The 21,880-nt window shown below is 40.0% G+C and overlaps 2 protein-coding genes across 18 annotated transcripts in view; both read left to right on the top strand.

The window, feature by feature from the left end:
* Positions 1-11,983, top strand: part of map4k5 (mitogen-activated protein kinase kinase kinase kinase 5) — a 66,281-nt gene extending 54,298 nt beyond the window's left edge. For 8 of the 17 annotated variants that reach the window (XM_034194975.1, XM_034194976.1, XM_034194973.1 and 5 more), the window contains 11 exons: positions 40-100; positions 1,471-1,473; positions 1,759-1,873; positions 2,171-2,229; positions 2,470-2,573; positions 2,744-2,921; positions 3,873-3,956; positions 4,116-4,208; positions 5,396-5,466; positions 8,425-8,480; positions 11,039-11,983. In XM_034194975.1, the coding sequence (XP_034050866.1) occupies positions 40-100; positions 1,471-1,473; positions 1,759-1,873; positions 2,171-2,229; positions 2,470-2,573; positions 2,744-2,921; positions 3,873-3,956; positions 4,116-4,208; positions 5,396-5,466; positions 8,425-8,480; positions 11,039-11,126 (912 nt within the window). In that variant the 3' untranslated portion in view covers positions 11,127-11,983. The remainder of the gene's footprint in view (positions 1-39; positions 101-1,470; positions 1,474-1,758; positions 1,874-2,170; positions 2,230-2,469; positions 2,574-2,743; positions 2,922-3,872; positions 3,957-4,115; positions 4,209-5,395; positions 5,467-8,424; positions 8,481-11,038) is intronic. The other 9 variants (XM_034194978.1, XM_034194984.1, XM_034194987.1 and 6 more) reach the window with 3 other exon arrangements.
* Positions 11,984-12,101: 118 nt separating this feature from the next.
* cdkl1 (cyclin-dependent kinase-like 1 (CDC2-related kinase)) overlaps positions 12,102-21,880 on the top strand; it is a 54,355-nt gene continuing 44,576 nt past the window's right edge. The window contains exons 1-2 of the mRNA XM_034195021.1: positions 12,102-12,627; positions 17,827-18,002. Of these exons, the coding sequence (XP_034050912.1) occupies positions 17,835-18,002 (168 nt within the window). The 5' untranslated portion in view covers positions 12,102-12,627; positions 17,827-17,834. The remainder of the gene's footprint in view (positions 12,628-17,826; positions 18,003-21,880) is intronic.

Raw genomic sequence — 21,880 nt, 5'->3', positions numbered from 1 at the left:
TACAGTGATTGTACCATCTTCATTTAATTTCCCTTGTAGCTGTTCCCAAGGAGGTGTACATGGTTGTATATTATCAACAACAACCTGATGTCTTTATCGGGTAAGTAATGAATTTGTCAGGTCCTCGAGCTTCTCTACTCACTGCCATAACCTGCTGCTTCTATTTCCTCTGTTATCTGGCTGCTTCCAAGAGCAACAGAGTCTTTCCATATCTGCAGTCCTAGAATGTCAACTCTTACTTGCTGTCAGGGAGCTTCAGTTAGAGTTCTCTCCTTTTAACACAGTGACTCATCAGGGACATATCTGGATTTAAAACCTGTTCTTCTGATGGCAGACTAAAACTTGTCAAGCTTTAGAGATTACAATATGTACTGGCTTCAAAATTAAATTGCATTTTGTGCTAGCTGTTAGTGGTGTAACGGGCCACAGTTGATCTTGCATTAATTGCAAAGCTTATATAATAGTGTGGAATACTGATTTATTGCCACAGTGAAATTGTTTTTAAAATCTCAGTGCAGATTTGCAATGAAAACGAAACAGTTGTGTGTTCACCTGAATGGAGCATGTTGGCATAAAAGCATGAAAAAAATCACTCTGAAATATCAGGAGTTGAGGGACAGCATGTGCATGGCTCCTTCCCCATGGCATCCGGAGCCGAATGCAGTCGAGGCACACGTGGCTCAAAGTAGGGCTGCAACAAATGATTATTTTCATGATCAATTAATCGATTTTTATGGATTAGTTGTTGGGTTCATTAAAAAATCAGAAAATGGTGACTATTGTCGATCAACTAGAACAGAAGATGTTACATTCCAATGTCTTCTTTTGTTCAAAATCCAGAGATACTCAGTTTACTGCCAGATAGGAGTTAAAACATAGTAACATGAACAGTAAAGTATTAATGTTTAAGAAGCTGAATTCAGAGTTTGGATTTTTTTTTATACTACTCAAAATGATTAATTGATTATCAAAATACCTGTCAACTAATTTAATAGTCTATTAATAGTTTATTTGTTATCAATTAATCATTGCTGCTGACTTTTACAGAGTGGTGTGCCAGATGGAAAGTAAAGTTATATTTATCTCCCCTTTTTTGCTGATCTGAAAAATGATCCAGCCCTTGACTAAAAATTGTGGTCTGATCTGAACTGTGGGTTCTGTGCCCTGTTGTACCCCTAGCAGCTGTTGATTGCGATTATGGGAAGCTTCTCGAGTTGTTGCCATGAAATTCAAATCATCTATTATTTGAATCCAAACTGTCTTTTGTTGGCCAATCTCATTCTCAGTTTAACACTTGAGGATTGGCTTACAAAACAGGTCAACTTTCGATTTTACCTTCAACAATTTATGTCTTGGTATACTTACCCTCTGTTCTTTTTTGCTCTTCCCCTGGACACTGTCCATCCTCCCCTCAACTGGCTTGATTTGATATTCTACTTGATTTGATATTCTACTAATTGGCTTCATCAGAAGGTAATCACGCTTCATGTCATCATCACAGTCCTGTTTTTACCGCTGTTCACATCTAACCTTTCTCAGTGTCAAAGCTGCTTTATGGGATTCTAGTTTTGTTGAATTCTAGAAGTATAAATGTGTTATTGCTCTTCATTCAGTAGTGTATTTTCTGGTCAAAATTTCTAATAACACAAATTAAATGGACGAGACAGTGAAGTGAAAGTCTTTTCTTTCTTAAAGCAACATGCATTTTATGTTTTAACCCATACAGTTGATGATTGAATGTACTGTAATGTGCTTCAGGGAAAACCTTCCAGCTGTACTCTCACAATCTCATCGGGCTGTTTGAACAGCTGAGAAAACCTGGTCTCGCTGCTCAGTTCCAGACTCACCGCTTCCCAGACAAAATACTGCCCAGGTAAAATTATCAGGCCTAATATTCTAAATCTAAATCTTTTCTCACAAATCACAATCAGAAAACTTTTGTCAAGAAACTCCATCCTTTGCATTAATAGTCATAACTTCCCCGACCTTTCAGGTCTGCTGCACTGTCCTCCTTTTTCATCCCCTTTTTGTTCTTTCCTGCCTCCCATCCTGACAAACAACTGAAGTTGTGTAGAAAAAAGGAGAAGCACTGGCCCACTTCCCTCATTCTAGACGTCATCAGCTCTTTTAAGATTGAACTCACAACAACTTGACTGTTTTCTCTCCTCAGGAGATTTGCCTTGACAACTAAGATCCCCGACACAAAGGGCTGTCACAAATGTTGCATTGGTGAGTGGCCTTTCCTTTCCGCCTGCTTTTTGCATTTTATTTACCTACTCTTCCTTCATTAAAATGTGTTAATAGACAAGAGCACATCGCCGTAGCAGACATGTCCTCATTTACTGCATTAACTATATTCAAATTATGAATTATGAAAATTGTGCTTGAATGTTTTTAGTGCTCGTTTTTCATGGTCACAAATTAATTTAGCCCCAATCCACTACACTCTTCCTCTCATTAATTTTCCAGTGAGAAACCCCTATACAGGCCACAAGTACCTGTGTGGAGCATTGCAGTCTGGGATTGTCTTGTTGCAGTGGTATGAGCCCATGCAGAGGTTTATGCTCATCAAGGTCAGTCAGTACGTTTTCCCTCTTCAAAGGTTGTGCTTCATCCATGGATGTCCTCTACTGGTGTCCATGTTTTCCTCCAAGAGTACTTCTTGCTGTGTCTTTTCTGTGGTTAAATGTTAAAAACATTTTTAAACTTACCTTGACATTTCATTTCTCTTTTTTGGGGGCAGCACTTTGACTTTCCTCTTCCCAGTCCGCTGAAGGTGTTTGAGATGCTGGTGGTCCCAGAGCAGGAGTATCCCCTGGTGTGTGTGGCCATTAGCCAGGGCACAGAGCCAGGCCAGGTGGTCCAGTTTGAGACCATTAACCTGAATTCCTCATCCTCCTGGTTCACAGAGATTGGAACAAGTAAGTTGGATGTACAGATCCCATACAGATACATTGTAATTTGGGGGGAAATAAATTTCGTGTTTAATCTATTATTGTAAAATTTAGATTTTTTTGAACGCAAGTTTATAAAATGTAGCTGTTAGTGACTGACTTTGTGTGCTGTTTGTGCAGATGCCAGAAAATATAGTAATAAGGGAAATTGAATACATAAAATACATTTATTCATTTATTTACATTTGTTTCCATCCATCCATTTTCTAAACCAGCTTATTCCAGTTAAAGGTCACAGGGGACTGGAGTGTATCCCAGCGGTTATTGTGTTCAGCTCTAGGTCTCTTTGGAGGATCCTTGGGTACCACTGCAATGACTTTGTATTAAACGAGCAGTGACTGAGATGAGGAATATCACTCACATTGTGAGGGAGCATCAGCTTCGACACGTTGACCATGTGGCCCATTTCTCTGTGCGTGATCCAACACGCAGGTGCCTGAGTGTTGAGGACCCCAGTAGCAGTGCTAACCACTGAGACACCATGCTGTCCACATGAAGATAATGAGCAGTAGAAGTAGAAGTAAACTGATAGCAGTATGAGCTGCAGTTTTCTATTAGGCTTTTTTTTTTTTTGACAATATTCCTGATATTCCTCTGACGGAATAACAGCAGCCAAATGAGTCAAAAAGACACCACAGCCTGTCTGCCCAGATTTTCAAAGCAATATCGAAATGGAGCTCTTCCGGTTGTTGTTCTACATTTGCATTAGTTTGACAAGGGAGAACTCTGAGAACATTCATTCATCAAGCAGGTCTGCTGTGTTCAGATACATTTGTGAAAGTGTCGTTAAATACAGTGTCCTCTTTGATGGCTTTTGTACATTTTGAATAACCAGGCACATGAAATGTGGCCTAAAAAAATGATCTGTGCTATTGTTTGAAATTCATGGAAGAACAAACTCTGTGTTTACTATTTCAGCTGTTCTTCCCACAGGTAATCAGCAGGTGGATGCTATCCATGTTACCCAACTGGAGAGAGACACAGTGTTGGTGTGTTTGGACCGTAAGTACATGCTCTGTTGCTGTCTGCTGTAGATTTTAGGTTGGTTGTCTTGTATCACTTGCACAACCAGCTGTTTTAATTTTGATATTTAACAAGAAAAGAAAAATCATGTCCAAAGGTCATTGAATGACCTTTTTTTGTGTGTGTGTGTGTCTGCAGAAAACTTGAAGATTGTTAATCTCCAGGGCAAACTAAAGTCTAACAAGAAGCTGGCATCTGAGCTCAGTTTTGACTTCTGCATTGGATCTGTTGGTAGGTTTAAAGACGACTGTTTCAGTCACAGGTGTGTGTGGAAAAAGAAGTTCATACATACACTATATGTATGTGAGGACTGAGAACCGACAACATAACAGCTGAGCTCGTCTGCCATACAAGGAAGTGTTTACCAAATGGTCTGCATTACAAGCTGACAGATTTACAGGACTGGCTGTATTTTTAAATCGGACAGTCTGGGGGAGCAGTCCTTGGTTATGTCAACAAACACTGAGTTCTAGATTTATTAGAAATGAATGTAACAATCTTTGTTCTATTTACAAATGGAGAATTTTATTAGCCTCCAACTAAAACCCCTTGCAAAAATGATGGAATCACCACATGTAGAGGATGTTCGCCCAGCTATTTGTTACTCTGTAGTAAATAAATCAGAGATGATGCAAAACAATTTTTGTTCAACAGTAATTAATTGCAAACTTTTTCCAGATCAAGTGTGGGAGGGGGGAGAGAGAGACATGGAATCACTATGTTAAGGGAAATATTATGGAATAATCAGGAAACAAAATCACAATCCATAATTGGTTGCTCGTCCTCTGGCTTTTATGACGGCCTGAATTCTGTGTAGTATGGACTTCACTAATGAAAAGCCATATTCTCCATTAGTTAGGTTCCAACTTTCTTGAATAGTGATTAACATATCAACTTTCCAGGATGGAATCTTACCATGAACCAATATATTCAAATTTCCACCACAGATTTTCAGATTGAGAGACGGGTTGTTTGTCGATGCTGTCGTTGAGTTGATATACCATTCCTGTGGAAACACTTTAATGTGTTTAATGTCTGTAAAGTACTCTAACTTCAGACAGAATTGTATTTGTAGCAGTGTTTGTTTTAAAAAGCAAACTACTAGGTGATTTCATAATTTTTTTTCTCCTCAACACTGAGTGATTCGATATTTCTTTTCCTCTGCTTTATCTGGAAAACAATTTACCATTATTACATTTAATTTGTTTGAGGACCCACAGAGCCAGAATGTTTAGCTATTGAACAAAAAAGACAAAGTAGGTTGAACATTCTCAATGTGTGATGATTCCATAATTCTTGCCGGGTGTTGTACATACATAGCGCAGTGCTTACATGTAATCTTTAATTAAATTAGCTATATTGTGGCGATTACTTTCTTGCATGCTATTACAAGACCTTTTATCTTTGTTTGGTGACAGTATGCCTTCAAGACAGCGTCCTGGCCTTCTGGAAACATGGCATGCAGGGAAAGAGCTTCAAATCCAATGAGGTAAGATGTCCATCGATGACTACAGCTGATAGGAATTCTAGTACCATGATTTCAGTTTATTCATTTATATTTTTATGTTTTGCAGTCAATTGTATCAGTCAGTGTGAGGCTTGTAGGTTTCTCAGGTCTCTAAAAATGGGTGACTGTCTTTACGAAAATAATTTGAGAAGGTTATGCTGCCATTTCTAGAAGAATGATAAACACAATTTCTCCTCCGAGACTCAATGGAGTAGTTTTGCTAGCTGCTAACTCATTATGAACACATTCAGGATGTGTTTCACGATTATTAAAAAAAAAAACGTTTACATAGATCTGTGGCAGCTGTACTTAGACCACAATAAAGAACTTTATTGTGAAAGTACAACAGTGATGCTCAGGTGAACATTAGCATGCTAAACAAGGGACAAACATGGATAAGCTAATGTGTCAAGATGAGTGTTTTTAAGATGTTTTATTAGGAAATTGTTAGAATACCTGGAACACATTTGTTGCAGAATTCATGGCATTGTCCATTTTTGGTTGTTGCACCAGAACAAGCTATAGCACTAAGTATTGAGTGTTACTGAATGAAAGGTACATCTGGAATGTTATTTGTTACAGAATAAAAATACTCCTCTGTGCTTCACTCTCAGTGATTCTTAACTTAAAGACACCAGTCCTGTAGCAGAGCGTATTGGCTACAACATTGACTTGTTTTCTTGGCTACACAATGATCCCTTGGAGATTAGCTCTCAAGTGAAGCGAGACAGTGTGTGTTTGTGTTTGCCTGGAGCACTGAAATTGTCCCCGTTTCATAGAGAGATTTCTTATTAACGGGATCATGAGTTGCTTTCTGAGAAACAATAAAAGTTCAAAAGATCACAGAGAGGTGAAGCCTTCACTTTTCATGAAAAATGATACGGTAGTTGAGGCGACCTCTTCAGAAGCTCACTGCATCAGACATGGTCCGGCATCGCGCAGATTAAAGAGCAGGTCTGTTTGCCAAGTCGGCATCTAGGACAGCTCGACCATAGCAAGGATTTTTTACGAAATGTCAGCACCCATGCAAAATTTATGCTCAATCATAAATGAAACCTGTCACACATCAGGGAGCAACACTAAATAATTCAGCCTTCGTCTTATGATTCCTCTGAAAAGCAAAGGCATAAGCAAAGGGGGCTACTGACCCGTGCTTGCTTCCATCAGTGCTTCTCTGAACTCCCAGGTCTTGAGCTCATTAGAATTAACATAGATCATATCTCTAAGGGCAAGAACTTGCAACTGCTAAATGTCACACATGACAGTGTTTCACAGTCCTGGTCAGAATTGTTGGCATGAGCAGAATACTGAATAAAGTATTCAAAGGTACTGAACTAAAAACAAAATAAAACAACTTACATATTTTAGGAATACTCTTGAAAATACTGACTGGAACTGTAAGTCTTCTTAAAACTCAAGGTGTGTGAAGGAGTTATCAGTCTTTGTGCTGTAAAGTGTCAGGCCAAATCTTCAGCTCTGTACTGCCGTCTGTGAAAAAGAGACTTTGTAATTAAAGATGTACTGTGCAAGGATCCCCAACATTCAGTTGGGACTCGCAAATTGATTGACAGGCCTTTAAATGCATGAAATAACATTTGAACTAAATTGGAGTAATTAATGCACTCGCAGCAGTAAAACCACCATTTTTTTCATCATGAAGTCAATGGTTTTAATTAATTATGTAAATATATCTATTGTTTATAAGGTCAAATGCAGACGGTATATTGCACAAGACAACAATGCAGGTATTGTATGTACAGTTTGTAATATGTGTTCCAACGACAGTAGCCATTCATGCTAAACTGATTCACCACATAAGACTTGTGATATGTTGAGAAAGTCAGCAAATCAGACCCCCCCGATCTTTGTGACTGACTGTCCATACTTTGCAAATCATCAGTTCTTTCTGATTTGTGTGTACAGGCATCATAGCCATTGACTAGTTTCCTGTGGTAATGTTGTAGGAGTCAGTAACTATCCTGCGCTGGTGGTTGTAGAGATGAGACCACTTCATAGATGTTTGAGCACGTTTGAAACTTCTGAAATGCAACTGGTGCCATGTTTCCACTATTCCAGTTTAACATATTGTATGATGTTGCATAGTACATATTATTGTAGGGAGGGATGCACATGGATTGTGCGTGCATTCTACTCTGGACTTTCATTAAAAAAACTTGGCGTTGTTGAAACCCTGAATGGCGGGGAGGGACAAAAACAAACTGTTTTAAAAGAGCCCAACTTACGAGGTGTACACATTAAAGTGTCCACACCCACAGAACCCCAGAGTACCCACAGAGAATAAAAACAAAGTTTGTATAGTGCTCAAAAAGGACACGTGTGCACATGACATGTAATTACTTTTCACAGTTTCACAGTGTGCAGCGAGAAGTGTGGCATCATCCGCAAAGCGCTCACTAGTATAAATGACAAAGACTCTTTTGAAATTCGATTGCAGCATCCACACTGAGATACATTTCTAGAAAGTCAGTCAGAATCACATTTCAAACCACTTCCAGGTATGGTTTTCCAAAAATTAGATCTTATTGTGTGGGTGGTGGTGGTGGTGAAGGGGGGTGTCGGCGTGCAGACTTTGAAAATAATTAATCTGGATACAACCTAGGTATGCCAAAAATCAGTCTGAACATAGTTTTATTGCCTTTTCTCCTCCCATGACTGCATTATCAGTATTTCAGATAGACCGAAAACTGACTGTCACTTCAAAGGTGCTTTGACTGGCATTTTAAACATTAATGTAGCAGCTAACAGCTATTTTCTCTGTGTAAAGATAGTGCCATAATGGTGTCCTGTGCAAAGAATGAAGCCAAGGAAAGGAACCTTTGTTTGTCTTGAAATGTGGTAAAAGTCTGACATCTAGTGGCATAAATATGATTCATTGTACTTTTAAAGAAATTGTTTTGTGTGTTTTTGTTTTTTTCATAGGTCACCCAGGAGATTTCTGACCCAAGTCGAGTCTTCCGCCTACTTGGATCTGACAGGTTGGTCGAGAAACATTAGAGTTTTTAGTTGTATCATTATATGTTTGATCAAATACTGCAAGTTTATGAAAACGTATGGTTATTATAGGTGGTTATTTTTGAGAAATGCGGATGACGGTTGCCATGTAGGACTCGACGTGGTTCTGTGGTCTTGTGGATGCATCAAAGTAGTACCAGCACATGCACGGAGACATGACTTGTAATAGTTACAATCATCACTTGTATACTTTTATGTTACTTTATTTCTACCCATAGATAGATTTGGGTTGCACTTCTGACATGCAGTGTAGTGAATAGCTTCAGTACGCAACTTAGTAAAAGTACTTCAAACCAACACTAAGACCGCAAAAATAAAATCATTTCATAAATATATAAGCATTACATCGGTTTCTGGGTTATTTACAGGCACTGTTTTCTGTAGATTAGATTTATACTTCAGTTTAGGTTGTTTTTGGTTTACACACTTTATTTTGATTACAAGTTTGGATCATGTCCCTCCAAAAAACAACTTATGAGCATGTTACACCAGCAGCTTTGCCTAAATCCTCATCACAGAACTGCTTGAACAAACCTCAGTTCCTGCAAACAGAAGGTACATTCTTCTCTTCAGACTTTTACGTCCTTAGTCTGTGTGTCCTCTCTCTCTAAATGTGTTACGTAGACAATAAATGTACAGTTCTGATCTGCAGAACTCAGGGAAGGTAGAAGTGATTTATAAGCATCCTCTACTGAGCCGTAATAAAGATGATACATCTTATCCTGTCTGGTTATGGAGGAGACGTATTGGTAAAAGTCTTTTTATTAAAGACATGGTCAAAATCACCCAGTATGACCTTTGGTGCAGTACCGGTAGTTGAAATGCAGTTTTAGTGCTACTTTGATGATCGTGTGAGAAGCAGAGGCAACGTTTGCCTTCAGGTGATGTTACACTGCTATAAAACTTAAGGGAAGACATGTGGCAGGTAAAAAGTATGCAGTAAATTTCACATGTGATTTCTAAGTGTCTTCTCTGACAATCCCAGAGCTACAGTATTATTTATTCAAATATGAACATACCCACCACCTGGAGTTTCCTCGACACTTCAGACTTGTGGTCCAGAGGAAATGGCACTCAATGAACAAGTCGGATGTCCTGGCCACTGCATGTCACTGAAGTCCTGAAAGCAAACGTTGAATTGAATTAACTGTAACAGCTGGATGTGCACAGCTGAAGAGGAGACAGGACAGAATCCACAAAGTGACAGGATAAAGATGGCCCATTTTAGGTTAGCAGCACTCAATTCATTTAAGAAAAGACTACTTTGAAAAAAAAAATATAAAACACCAACACCAGGATGTCAAAACTGCCAGGTGCTACATATGCATGCAGCATTTTTTTTTCCCCTTTCTGTAAATGAATGTTGCACCTTTGCATCCTGCATAGACTGTGTGACAGTGGTTGGCTTCATGTGTGCAAGTATGAGGAAGTGCTCGCAGTGAGCGGGCACGTTGACGAAGGCTCTCCTGACATTACGGCTCACTTTGTTGACTTTTGACGGGCCCGCCTCACCTACGGCAGCGCAGCGGCCCAAACCCCACATGTTTTATTCACTGCCTCCTGGGCACTGCCAGGCTGGTTTGAGTGTCTGTTCTTGCCTCTGTAATTTCATCTGACAGAACAGAACGCACTGTAAAGACTTTCACTCAGCAGCTCACCTGTCACAGTCACATGACGCCTGAAGATCCATCCCACTCTGTCGTCAAAGAATCTTTGACTTTTGTTTTGGATTTCAAACATTTCTTTTGTTCTTTTGTTTGTCTGTGTTTAAAAAATAAATCACAGGTTTCAAACACACGCCACTGAAAGCGGAAAAGACATTTTTGAGTTTTCAGATTTCCTGTAACCAGCAATTTCCAGTTACTCATTTGGCCTGAATATAAGACGGCCCTGATTATGACTTTTTTTGTTTGTTTGTTTCGATGTTGTTTCTGGGAAGCAATAACTCATGTTATATTCTGACCAATACTGCAGTGTTTCCCAATCCTAGTCCATGGGACCCAATGGACTGTGGAGTTCCCATGTGTCCCAACCAGATCAGTTTTGTCATGTGTCTTCAGCCAGTCAGCACCTGATTTGGCTTCTTATGTGCAGTTAGTACTCTGGGTCCCGAGGACCAGGATTGGGAAACATTGCAGTACAGTATAAAGTGTTACCAAGAGGTTGGCTGTCAGTGTGAGTAGACATCCTTCAAAGTTGTCAGAATTTTAAAGGATTCTTTACCCGTGACTGGGCCATTATCAATATTTTGAAGTCCTTTTCCACTAATACAGCTAACGCTACAAATTTCCTCTCAGTATGTCTGATGATCTGCCTGAAATATCACTTTTAGCTGGTGGGGAAGGAGAAAAAACATTGAGCATCTAAGAGATTGATCATTTGTTTGGTTGTTTCTTTGTTTTATGTTTTTCTTTTTTTAACAGATTTTCCAGAGTAAAAAACAAACTAACGTTTCATCTTCTTGTTTTTCCTTCATTCGTCATTTTGAAGCAGCACCTTTTTGTTTTCGTGTTCTTGGCAGGGTGGTGGTGTTGGAGAGCAGACCGACAGACAACCCCTCAGCTTTCAGCAACCTCTACATTTTAGCAGGTCACGAGAACAGTTACTGACCACAAGGTTTTGAAATAAGTTCATGGAGGTCCCTCAGGTTGGACACCAGATCTTCACCAGAAAACCAGCCGTCTTGAAAACTCACATTGGGGAGCTTTTGTTACTGAAGAAGATTGTGACTTTTCTGTGCAGCTTCAGGAGTCGCCTTAAAGCCGCACCACACCTTATCAAAATCAGACTGTCACCAGCAGAATGTGAAAGGCTCACACCCATGTCGTTACCCAACATCCTCTTCGCCTTTCTCAAGACTGGACTGAATTAGATTTGAGCGTTTAGTGGGGGGAAGTACCATGAAAATTCACAGGAAGCTGTGATTGTGTCTTCAAACAATGGAGGGTTTTTGTCTTTAACTCGCTGTCAGTGGAATGAAAGGACTTTACAAGCTCATTAGTCAAACTAATAGATCAGTTTAAAGAGAAACCCACAAGCCCAGTGGGGTATTGAATCAATATTTATTAATCTGATAAGTATTGGGGTATGTTTGATTTACACACCATGGTAACAGTGACGCTGCAGTCCTGCTGTGAATAGGATTAACTACCTAGTAAACTGTTTCTGAGCAGATTTGGGTCATTTTTACTGCTATGTAATATAGTTGCATTGCTCCTGCTGCAGTTTTAGAAGTTGAACATTGTGTAAATTTTTTCTTTACCCTGTCTTTTATAGACCTTTTAATCCTCATTATTTGCACCATGTAAGCACTTTTGTACATGTTTTTTATTTAAAGTAAAATGACAAAATTGGGGACATTGCTAGATTTGTTAACATCTGTGCATTCCCTTTGCAACACATTTAATGTATGCTGGGGTTTTTTTTTTTTTTTTTTTGTAATAAAAACAAAGTGTTAACAAAGTGATATTTGTGCACTGACCTGTGTCTTTGTGTTGTGGTGTGATTGGATGGAGCTGATGATGCACAGCCTCACCCATGACCGGTCTCTAATGGGAAGACAAGTGAGTGTTAGTTTCCATTATTTTCCTGTTTATTTTTCTGACTGCAGCATCCTGTGCTAATTGGTCTCAGTGTGACATGAAGTCATGTTAAAATCTTCCTGTTAGAACCTCACAGGCATGTGCTAAATAACAGCAGGTGTGGATTTATTATTATTATTATTATTATTATTATTATTCCTATGGTTGTAGAGGTAATTTGTGGAATTTTTTTTAATGACCTAAAAAAATTCTTTACATTATTTTTAATTACAAAATGGTGCACAGCTGGCTCTGACATTTATTTGTGTGTGTATATATATATATATATATATACACACACACACACACACAAATTAATTAGGTTTTGGGGGAAAATAATGCAGCAATGTAAAAAGCCTTCCATGCAAATGTTTTTAAGTCGTTTTATTTTGAAAAGTGCGCTTGTGTATCCGGTTTTAATGCGTGGAGCTTGACAGTGTGGGTTCGGATGCTCGGTGACAGTCTGTTCGTCCTCACGGCGCTGTTCAGAAGAACTGCTTCTCAACATCTGGAGACGTTTTCGCTCAAAGTAAGTTTGTTTTTAGAATTTTATGACCAACAGGAAGCATTAATTCACTGAAATACAGAACAGAAAAGATGCAGTAGATTTTAACAATACTGCTTTCATGAAAAATTTGCTCGCAATTCAATAAAGCCATGTAGCTGGTTTAACTATTTCTTAAACTTGCTGGCAGTTTTTTGAAATGGTAACCGTCTCATTCAGATTTTTTGTACAAGTTGTAAGTGCTCTTTGATTTTATTTCCTGACTTTTCATCTTGAGGGAAATGATCCAAGAAACTACGTTGTAAATATTTTTAATGCGCAGACTGACTGCTGGGAGGCATGATGCCTTGAAGCAATAAAACTTACCATTTGATGACTAAGATAGTGTGCATTATTGTCTGTGTATGCATATGTATATGTGTGTGTGTGTGTGTACAGATCCGGATCCCCCTTTTTCATGGACCCAGGGGCGTAGCACCAAATTCTGGGCCCTAGGTACTAGCCATATTGAAGCCCCACCACCACCACACTTATGTTCGTTTTTTATTAATGGAAACGCCAAATTTCTATTGCATAGTCAAACCAGTCAAACCAAGCTGTGTGGCCTCCCACCACACAGCATGACAAGAAACATTGTCTGTCTAGTGGTTAAGGTGTTGGGCTTGAGTCCAGAAGATCATGGGTTCAAATCCCCATCTGACTGGAAAATCACTAAGGGTCCTTGGGCAAGGCCTTTAATCCCCTATTGCTCCCGGTGTGTAGTGAGCGCCTTGTATGGCAGCACCCTGACATCGGGGTGAATGTGAGGCATAATTGTAAAGCGCTTTGAGCATCTGATGCAGATGGAAAAGCGTTATATAAATGCAGTCCATTTACCATTTAAGAGGCTCTTCAAACCTAATGGTCAGAAAACACTAACTGAATTTCATGAAGAAATATTTCGCCATTCTTATATTTACATTACCTGACTCCGGATAAAGCGGTAGAAAATGGATGGATGTTTAAAGCCATTTTGTGTTTGTAAAATTGCAATGTAAAAGCAGTGAAATACACCACTACCTCAATTTTGATTAATTGATATTTACATTTACTGTTGCCTATCTTTGTGTGTAATTTTGTTATACTATATTTGATTGCAAAGTCTGCATGAAGGACTTCAAATGTGTTTGTATTTTAACCAAGTATTTCCACTTAGTTTGGGGAGTGCACCTCTTATAGTTCTGCTGGCCAAACTTTATTATATTCATGAGACATCAGCATTACAAACACAAATGTTGGGCAATTGTAAAGATTAAAATGATTGGCATTTGGCCTATGTCTAAAACAGGTTAACCCGGGCAGCTCCGGGTACCCGAGCTAGTTACAAATAAATCAGTTTCTTATATCAACCACTGGCTCGGCTTGCAACGTAAGGCAGTAATATGGAATATTGAGTCCAGCCTCCACAAAGACTAGGGAGTATAACCTGAGTCAAGCCCATTAAGTGATAATCACCCTTCACAAAAAAAAGGAAAAAAGAAAGAATAATAATAAAACTGAGGGTAATATAATTAATGTTCTATGTTGCTGTCAAATGCATCTAAAGCACAGAGAGTGGCAGTGCCCTCTGTTCTCATGATGATGAATTTTGCATGAACACTAAGAATGTGAATGAATACATGTACAAACTTTGAACTTCAACTATCAAAAATACTGCCACCAATTTGGCAGTTTCAGTTTGACTCAGTCTGGACTATGGGGCCTTATTGCAGCAAAAGTATTTGCAAATGCGTATTTTGATCTGCACGTGTGTAAACAGATCCACAAATGTGTATACCAATCTGTGTGTGCGTATTTTGATCTGTGTTTGTGTGTTTAAACACATCCACAGATGCGTAAAAATATCTGTGCGTGACTTGTCTGTGTTCCTCCACTAGAGGGCGCAAGCACCAATGACATCGCTCATCGCTGTCCTTTTAAGCCTGGCTAGTCCCTTGAAGAGATCAAACTACACATTTGCAAATACTTTTCCTACAATAATGGCCCCATAATAGAGGTGGGCGATACCGGGAACTTTGGTATTGACCCGATACCAAGTAAGTACAGCCCCAGTATCACCGATATCGATACCGATACTGTTTCATATTTAAGCTTCATAGATCCAAAGGATCCAAAAGACCGAGGATAGAATTTCGCCAAACATTGTACGTGACAACAAAATACTTTATCACAATCAACATTTTTGTTTAAAAAATATCACTCCACACAACTTAAAACAAAATCTCCTGAGGTAGAGGGCTGACAAACCACAATACAAGGGTGACCTGCTCCGTGTTGTGTGACACAGCACAGCACTGCTCTTACAGACAGAGAGTAGACTTTGATGAATCTGCGTGCGCAGCAGTCACTACGTGCGGGAGAGAATCCCATTTGGGATGTGTGTGTGTGTGTGTGTGTGTGTGTGTGTGTGTGTGTGTGTGTGTGTGTGTGTGGCGGCGTGCCACCTGTGCGCCTGGACTAAGTAATTGTACAACTGTGCAGGGGTGGGAAGGACCCTCAGAGATCTTTCAATATTATTATTATTAGAGCAGAATTATGTTTCGCGACATTTATACATTTATTGTAATTATATTCTTTTACAACATGAATGTATGGACATTAATAACATGCAACACAAAAATGTATTTAATGCCAGTTTTTTGTGGGCCCCCCCATGCCCTGGGCCCTGGGTACATAGTACCCTTTACCCCCCCCCCCCAGTCCGACACCCCTGCATGGACCATAAAATGAATCCGACTCGGTAACAAGTGACTCGGGTAGATACGGTGCATCCAGAAAGTATTCACAGTGCTTCACTTTTTCCAGCCTTATTACAAAATGGAGGAAATTCATTTTTCTCCTCAAACTTCTACTCACAACACCCCATAATGACGACATGAAAAAAGTTTTTGGAAATTTATTAGAAATTTTAAAAAATACTTTGTTGATGCACCTTTGGCAGCAATTACAGCCTCAAGTCTTCTTGAATATGATGCCACAAGCTTGGTGCACCTATCTTTGGGCAGTTTTGCCCATTCCTCTTTGCAGCACCTCTCAATCTCCATCAGGTTGGATGGGAAGTGTCGGTGCAAAGCCATTTTCAGATCTCTCCAGAGATGTTCAGTCGGATTCAGGTCTGGGCTCTGGCTGGGCCACTCAAGGACATTCACAGAGTTGTCCTGCAGCCACTCCTTTGATTTCTTGGCTGTGTGCTTAGGGTCATTGTCCTGCTGAAAGTCCTGAGGTTGAGCGCCCTGGAGCAGGTTTTTATCCAGGATGTCTTTTTTATCCAGGATGTTTCCCTCAATCCTGACTGGTCTCCCAATTCCTGCCACTGAAAAACATCCTCACAGCATGATGCTGCCGCCACTGTAGGGATGGTGTCTGGTTTCCCCTAAACGTGACGTCTGGCATTCACGCCAAAGAGTTCAATCTTTGTCTCATCAGACCAGAGAATTTTGTTTCTCATGGTCTGAGAGTCCTTCGGGTGCCTTTTGACAAACTCCAGGTGGGCTGCCATGTGCCTAAACTAAGGCGTGGCTTCTGTCTTGCCAGTTTACCTTACAGGCCTGATTGGTGGATTTCTGCAGAGATGGTTGTCCTTCTGGAAGGTTTTCTCTTTGCAGAGGAATGCTGGAGCTCTGACAGAGTGGTCATTGGGTTCTTGGTCACCTCCCTGGCTAAGGCTCTTCTACCCCGATCACTCAGTTTAGACAGGTGGCCAGCTCTAGGAAGAGTCCTGGTTGAATAGAATGTCTTCCATTTACAGATGATGGAGGCCACTGTACTTATTTGGCCCTTCAAAGCAGCAGAAATGTTTCTGTGTCTTTCTCCAGATTTGTGGCTCAAGACAATTCTGTCTCAGAGGTCTACAGGCGTGTGCTTTTACAAATCATGTCCAATCAACTGAATTTACCCCAGGTGGACTCCAATTAAGCTGTAGAAACATCTTAAGGATGATCAATGGAAACAGGATGCACCTGAGCTCAATTTTGAGAGATGCATCCTGTTTCTTAGTTTTTTTTTTTTTAATAAATTTGCAAAAATCTAAAAAAAAAAAAAAAAAAAAAAAAGTCATTATGGGGTGTAATTTCTAATAAATTTGCAAAAAAAAAAAATTTTTTTCATGTTGTCATTATGGGGTATTGTGAGTAGAATTTTGATGAATAAAATGAATTTCATCCATTTTGGAATAAGGCCGTAACATAAGATGTAGAGAAAGTGAAGTGCCGTGAATACTTTCTGGATGAGCTGTATACCAGACCATGATTCAACAAGGGTGTTCGCTTTTTTAGCCACAGACATTTCAAATGTTTTCTGTTACTTGTCATTATAATGTCATAGTATCACATTCAACATTGTCAAATACAAGATCATAAAGTTTCTTTTCGCTATGGTGTAATTTGCGGCAAAATATGTGCCGAAATGCAGAAAATGGCACCTAAAATTTCCCAAACTTAAAGGGGAGCATCACCACAGATCCCCCACCCCTTAGTCACACCTTACTTGCAATCCATGCAAACCCCCCCCCCCCCTTTACAAAATCCTGGATCTGCCTCTGATGTCTCTCTGTGTGTGTGTGTGTGTGTGTGTGTGTGTATGTATATATATATATATATATATATATATATATATATATACACACACACACGCACTGAGTCCTTCAGACTCGGGTTCATACAGATACATTGGGGCGTGATACATAAACAGATGTGGTAAGGTATACGTACGACATTTTGGCCATGAGGTGCATTTTTCTCATGACCCACACATGATGTACCTCAGTGATGAGCTGAAAGCAGCTGGAAGAGTCTATGAGGATGCTCACGTTTCACCTGGCAGTGGCAGATAGACGGTTACTTTTGGGAGGTGGGGATGGATCTGTTGTCTGCCACAGTGGTTGCCATCCAGGACCTGAGGTGGTTCCTTGGTGTGGTGGATCCTGTGATGCATCAGTGTATGCTCCCAGACCCAACCTGCCTGAAGTAAAGGAAGTGCAAGACTTATTCAGTGACTTGAAATGTCTGTGTGTCCATCCGCTGACTTGACCCCAAAGAAAACATGTTTTTTAGTTTCTGCTCCACTGAACGGTCACTGTCCAAATACTTATGGACCGGAGTGGATTTCAGATTGAAAGCAGCACATGTATCTCAGGTGGATTCTCTCCTCATTCCGGAGGCCTTCTTTTTCATTTCTCACCTACAGACCTGAGGATGGAGAAGTACGAGAAGATCGGAAAGATCGGAGAAGGATCCTACGGAGTCGTCTTCAAGTGCCGAAACAAAGACACCGGTCAGATTGTTGCCATCAAAAAGTTTGTAGAGTCGGATGAAGATCCCATCATCAAAAAGATCGCGCTGAGGGAGATCAGGATGCTCAAGGCAAGAGTGCAATCTCAGTCAATTCACTTCTTATACAACCCCTGGCAAAAATTATGGAATCACCGGCCTCGGAGGATGTTCATTCAGTTGTTTAATTTTGTAGAAAAAAGCAGATCACAGACATGACACAAAACTAAAGTCATTTCAAATGGCAACTTTCTGGCTTTAAGAAACACTATAAGAAATCAAGAAAAAAAAAGATTGTGGCAGTCAGTAACGGTTACTTTTTTAGACCAAGCAGAGGAAAAAAAAAATATGGAATCACTCAATTCTGAGGAAAAAATTATGGAATCACCCTGTAAATTTTCATCCCCAAAACTAACACCTGCATCATATCAGATCTGCTCGTTAGTCTGCATCTAAAAAGGAGTGATCACACCTTGGAGAGCTGTTGCACCAAGTGGACTGACATGAATCATGGCTCCAACATGAGAGATGTCAATTGAAACAAAGGAGAGGATTATCAAACTCTTAAAAGAGAGTAAATCATCACGCAATGTTGCAAAAGATGTTGGTTGTTCACAGTCAGCTGTGTCTAAACTCTGGACCAAATACAAACAACATGGGAAGGTTGTTAAAGGCAAACATACTGGTAGACCAAGGAAGACATCAAAGCATCAAGACAGAAAACTTAAAGCAATATGTCTCAAAAATCGAAAAATGTACAACAAAACAAATGAGGAACGAATGGGAGGAAACTGGAGTCAACGTCTGTGACCGAACTATAAGAAACCGCCTAAAGGAAATGGGATTTACATGCAGAAAAGCTAAACGAAAGCCATCATTAACACCTAAACAGAAAAAAACAAGGTTACAATGGGCTAAGGAAAAGCAATTGTGGACTGTGGATGACTGGATGAAAGTCATATTCAGTGATGAATCTCGAATCTGCATTGGGCAAGGTGATGATGCTGGAACTTTTGTTTGGTGCCGTTCCAATGAGATTTATAAAGATGACTGCCTGAAGAGAACATGTAAATTTCCACAGTCATTATTGCCATTTCAAAGGTGGAGATGCTGCTTTTACCACCATGAAATATCCAGTCTGCTCTCTGTGGTTCAGACACGCACAAAGAGCCATGTTTAAAAAATAAGAAGTACCTCAAAATAAACAATAAATATCCACTGAAGTATCATCCTGAAAAGTGTACTGTTGGCTTTAAAAATGGCAAATGGTGAATTCTGAACCAAAACGTCCCTGCACTAGCGAGCAAACATCAACATGTCTTTTGTTTTTCTTCTGTTGTTGTCAACTGTGATTTAATTCATCTTAATCCATGAGGGATTAATGTTGTCTGGCTCACAGTGGTGCAAGACATACTCACATGTTTTACAGTACACTCTGGAAATAGTCTGTTACAGGTAAACGTCCTGCAATGAAATTGTTACTTAAGTAAAGCATTGGCATCAAAATGTAGTACTTAAGACACCAAAAGTAAAAATATTTATTTTGCAGACCAGCTCATTTTAGAATGTCATGTTAGATTGTGATTTTCTGATTATAATTGTTGATATATTAATGTGTTCATCATTTTATTTTGAAGCTGGAAAATGTTGTGCTGTTTTTAATTGACTTTATATAATGTACATGTATATTTTACATATTACTTTATACCGCTGGGGATATTGTGAATTTTCTTTGTGGCCCAATGAAGCCTCACTGATATATTTTACACAATTATTCTGAATTCATTGATTGACTTGAGGTATGTATCTACACTCAACAAAAACATAAACGCAACACATTTGGTTTTCCTCCCATTTTGTATGAGATGAACTCAAAGATCTAAAACTTTTTCCACATACACAATATCACCATTTCCCTCAAATATTGTTCACAAACCAGTCTAAATCTGTGATAGTGAGCACTTCTCCTTTGCTGAGATAATCCATCCCACCTCACAGGTGTGCCATATCAAGATGCTGATTAGACACCATGATTAGTGCACAGGTGTGCCTTAGACTGCCCACAATAAAAGGCCACTCTGAAAGGTGCAGTTTTGTTTTATTGGGGGGGGGGGATACCAGTCAGTATCTGGTGTGACCACCATTTGCCTCATGCAGTGCAACACATCTCCTTCGCATAGAGTTGATCAGGTTGTCAATTGTAACCTGTGGAATGTTGGTCCACTCCTTCAATGGCTGTGCGAAGTTGCTGGATATTGGCAGGAACTGGTACACGCTGTCGTATACGCCGGTCCAGAGCATCCCAAACATGCTCAATGGCTGACATGTGCAGTGAGTATGCCAGCCATGCAAGAACTGGGACATTTTCAGCTTCCAAGAATTGTGTACAGATCCTTGCAACATGGAGCCGTGCATTATCCTGCTGCAACATGAGGTGATGTTCTTGGATGTATGGCACAACAGTGGGCCTCAGGATCTCGTCACGGTATCTCTGTGCATTCAAAATGCCATCATTAAAATGCACCTGTGTTCTTCGTCCATAACAGACGCCTCCCCATACCATAACCCCACCGCCACCATGGGCCACTCGATCCACAACATTGACATCAGAAAACCGCTCACCCACACGACGCCACACACACTGTCTGCCATCTGCCCTGAACAGTGTGAACCGAGATTCATCCGTGAAGAGAACACCTCTCCAATGTGTCAAACGCCAGCGAATGTGAGCATTTGCCCACTCAGGTCGGTTACGACGACGAACTGGAGTCAGGTCGAGACCCCGATGAGGATGACGAGCATGCAGATGAGCTTCCCTGAGACGGTTTCTGACAGTTTGTGCAGAAATTCTTTGGTTATGCAAACCGATTGTTTCAGCAGCTGTCCGAGTGGCTGGTCTCAGACGATCTTGGAGGTGAACATGCTGGATGTGGAGGTCCTGGGCTGGTGTGGTTACACGTGGTCTGCGGTTGTGAGGCTGGTTGGATGTACTGCCAAATTCTCTGAAACGCCTTTGGAGACGGCTTATGGTAGAGAAATGAACATTCAATACACGAGCAACAGCTCTGGTTGACATTCCTGCTGTCAGCATGCCAATTGCACGCTCCCTCAAATCTTGCGACATCTCTGGCATTGTGCTGTGTGATAAATCTGCACCTTTCAGAGTGGCCTTTTATTGTGGGCAGTCTAAGGCACACCTGTGCACTAATCATGGTGTCTAATCAGCATCTTGGTATGGCACACCTGTGAGGTGGGATGGATTATCTCAGCAAAGGAGAAGTGCTCACTATCACAGATTTAGACTGGTCTGTGAACAATATTTGAGGGAAATGGTGATATTGTGTATGTGGAAAAAGTTTTAGATCTTTGAGTTCATCTCATACAAAATGGGAGCAAAACCAAAAGTGTTGCGTTTATATTTTTGTTGAGTGTAGTTAGCAACATCTATTGTTCAGTGTTGTTAGCTAATATACGTAGCTTCTCCAAAAATATTTGTCTTGTCAACGATACGTTTTTGCAGCGTTCATCCTTGAGCCAAAATATATAAGCATATCAAATGGCAAATGTCAGCTGTCCGCAGTTTGTCTGTGATCAAAGTTGCACACTTGCACAGCTACTGTAAGCAGTGCTTTGATTTTGACCAAAAAAATAAAAAAAAGACGTTGGCTGTAGACATAAACCACTACACATTTCACTCATGGTACCAACATGAGACTTAACTCACTTATGGTAAGAGCAACTTAACACCTAACTAAACTGACTAAACCAACTAACTAACATGAACCACAACAACAACATTTAAAACCTCAAAACCCCAAACTCCCATGGTGCATTGCAACACAATGTCCATTGTTTACTGGTTAGCTAAAATTGCTAATTTCTCCAAAAATATTTGTCCTATCACTTTTCCATTTTTGCAGTGTTCATCCTTGACCCAAAATACAAAAGCAAACCAAACAGCAAATGTCAGC

This window comes from Thalassophryne amazonica, chromosome 19, assembly GCF_902500255.1.
Source record: "Thalassophryne amazonica chromosome 19, fThaAma1.1, whole genome shotgun sequence".
Taxonomy (NCBI): Eukaryota; Metazoa; Chordata; class Actinopteri; order Batrachoidiformes; family Batrachoididae; genus Thalassophryne; species Thalassophryne amazonica.
Note: the sequence above shows the minus strand (reverse complement) of the source record. Positions and strands in the feature narration are given on the sequence as shown.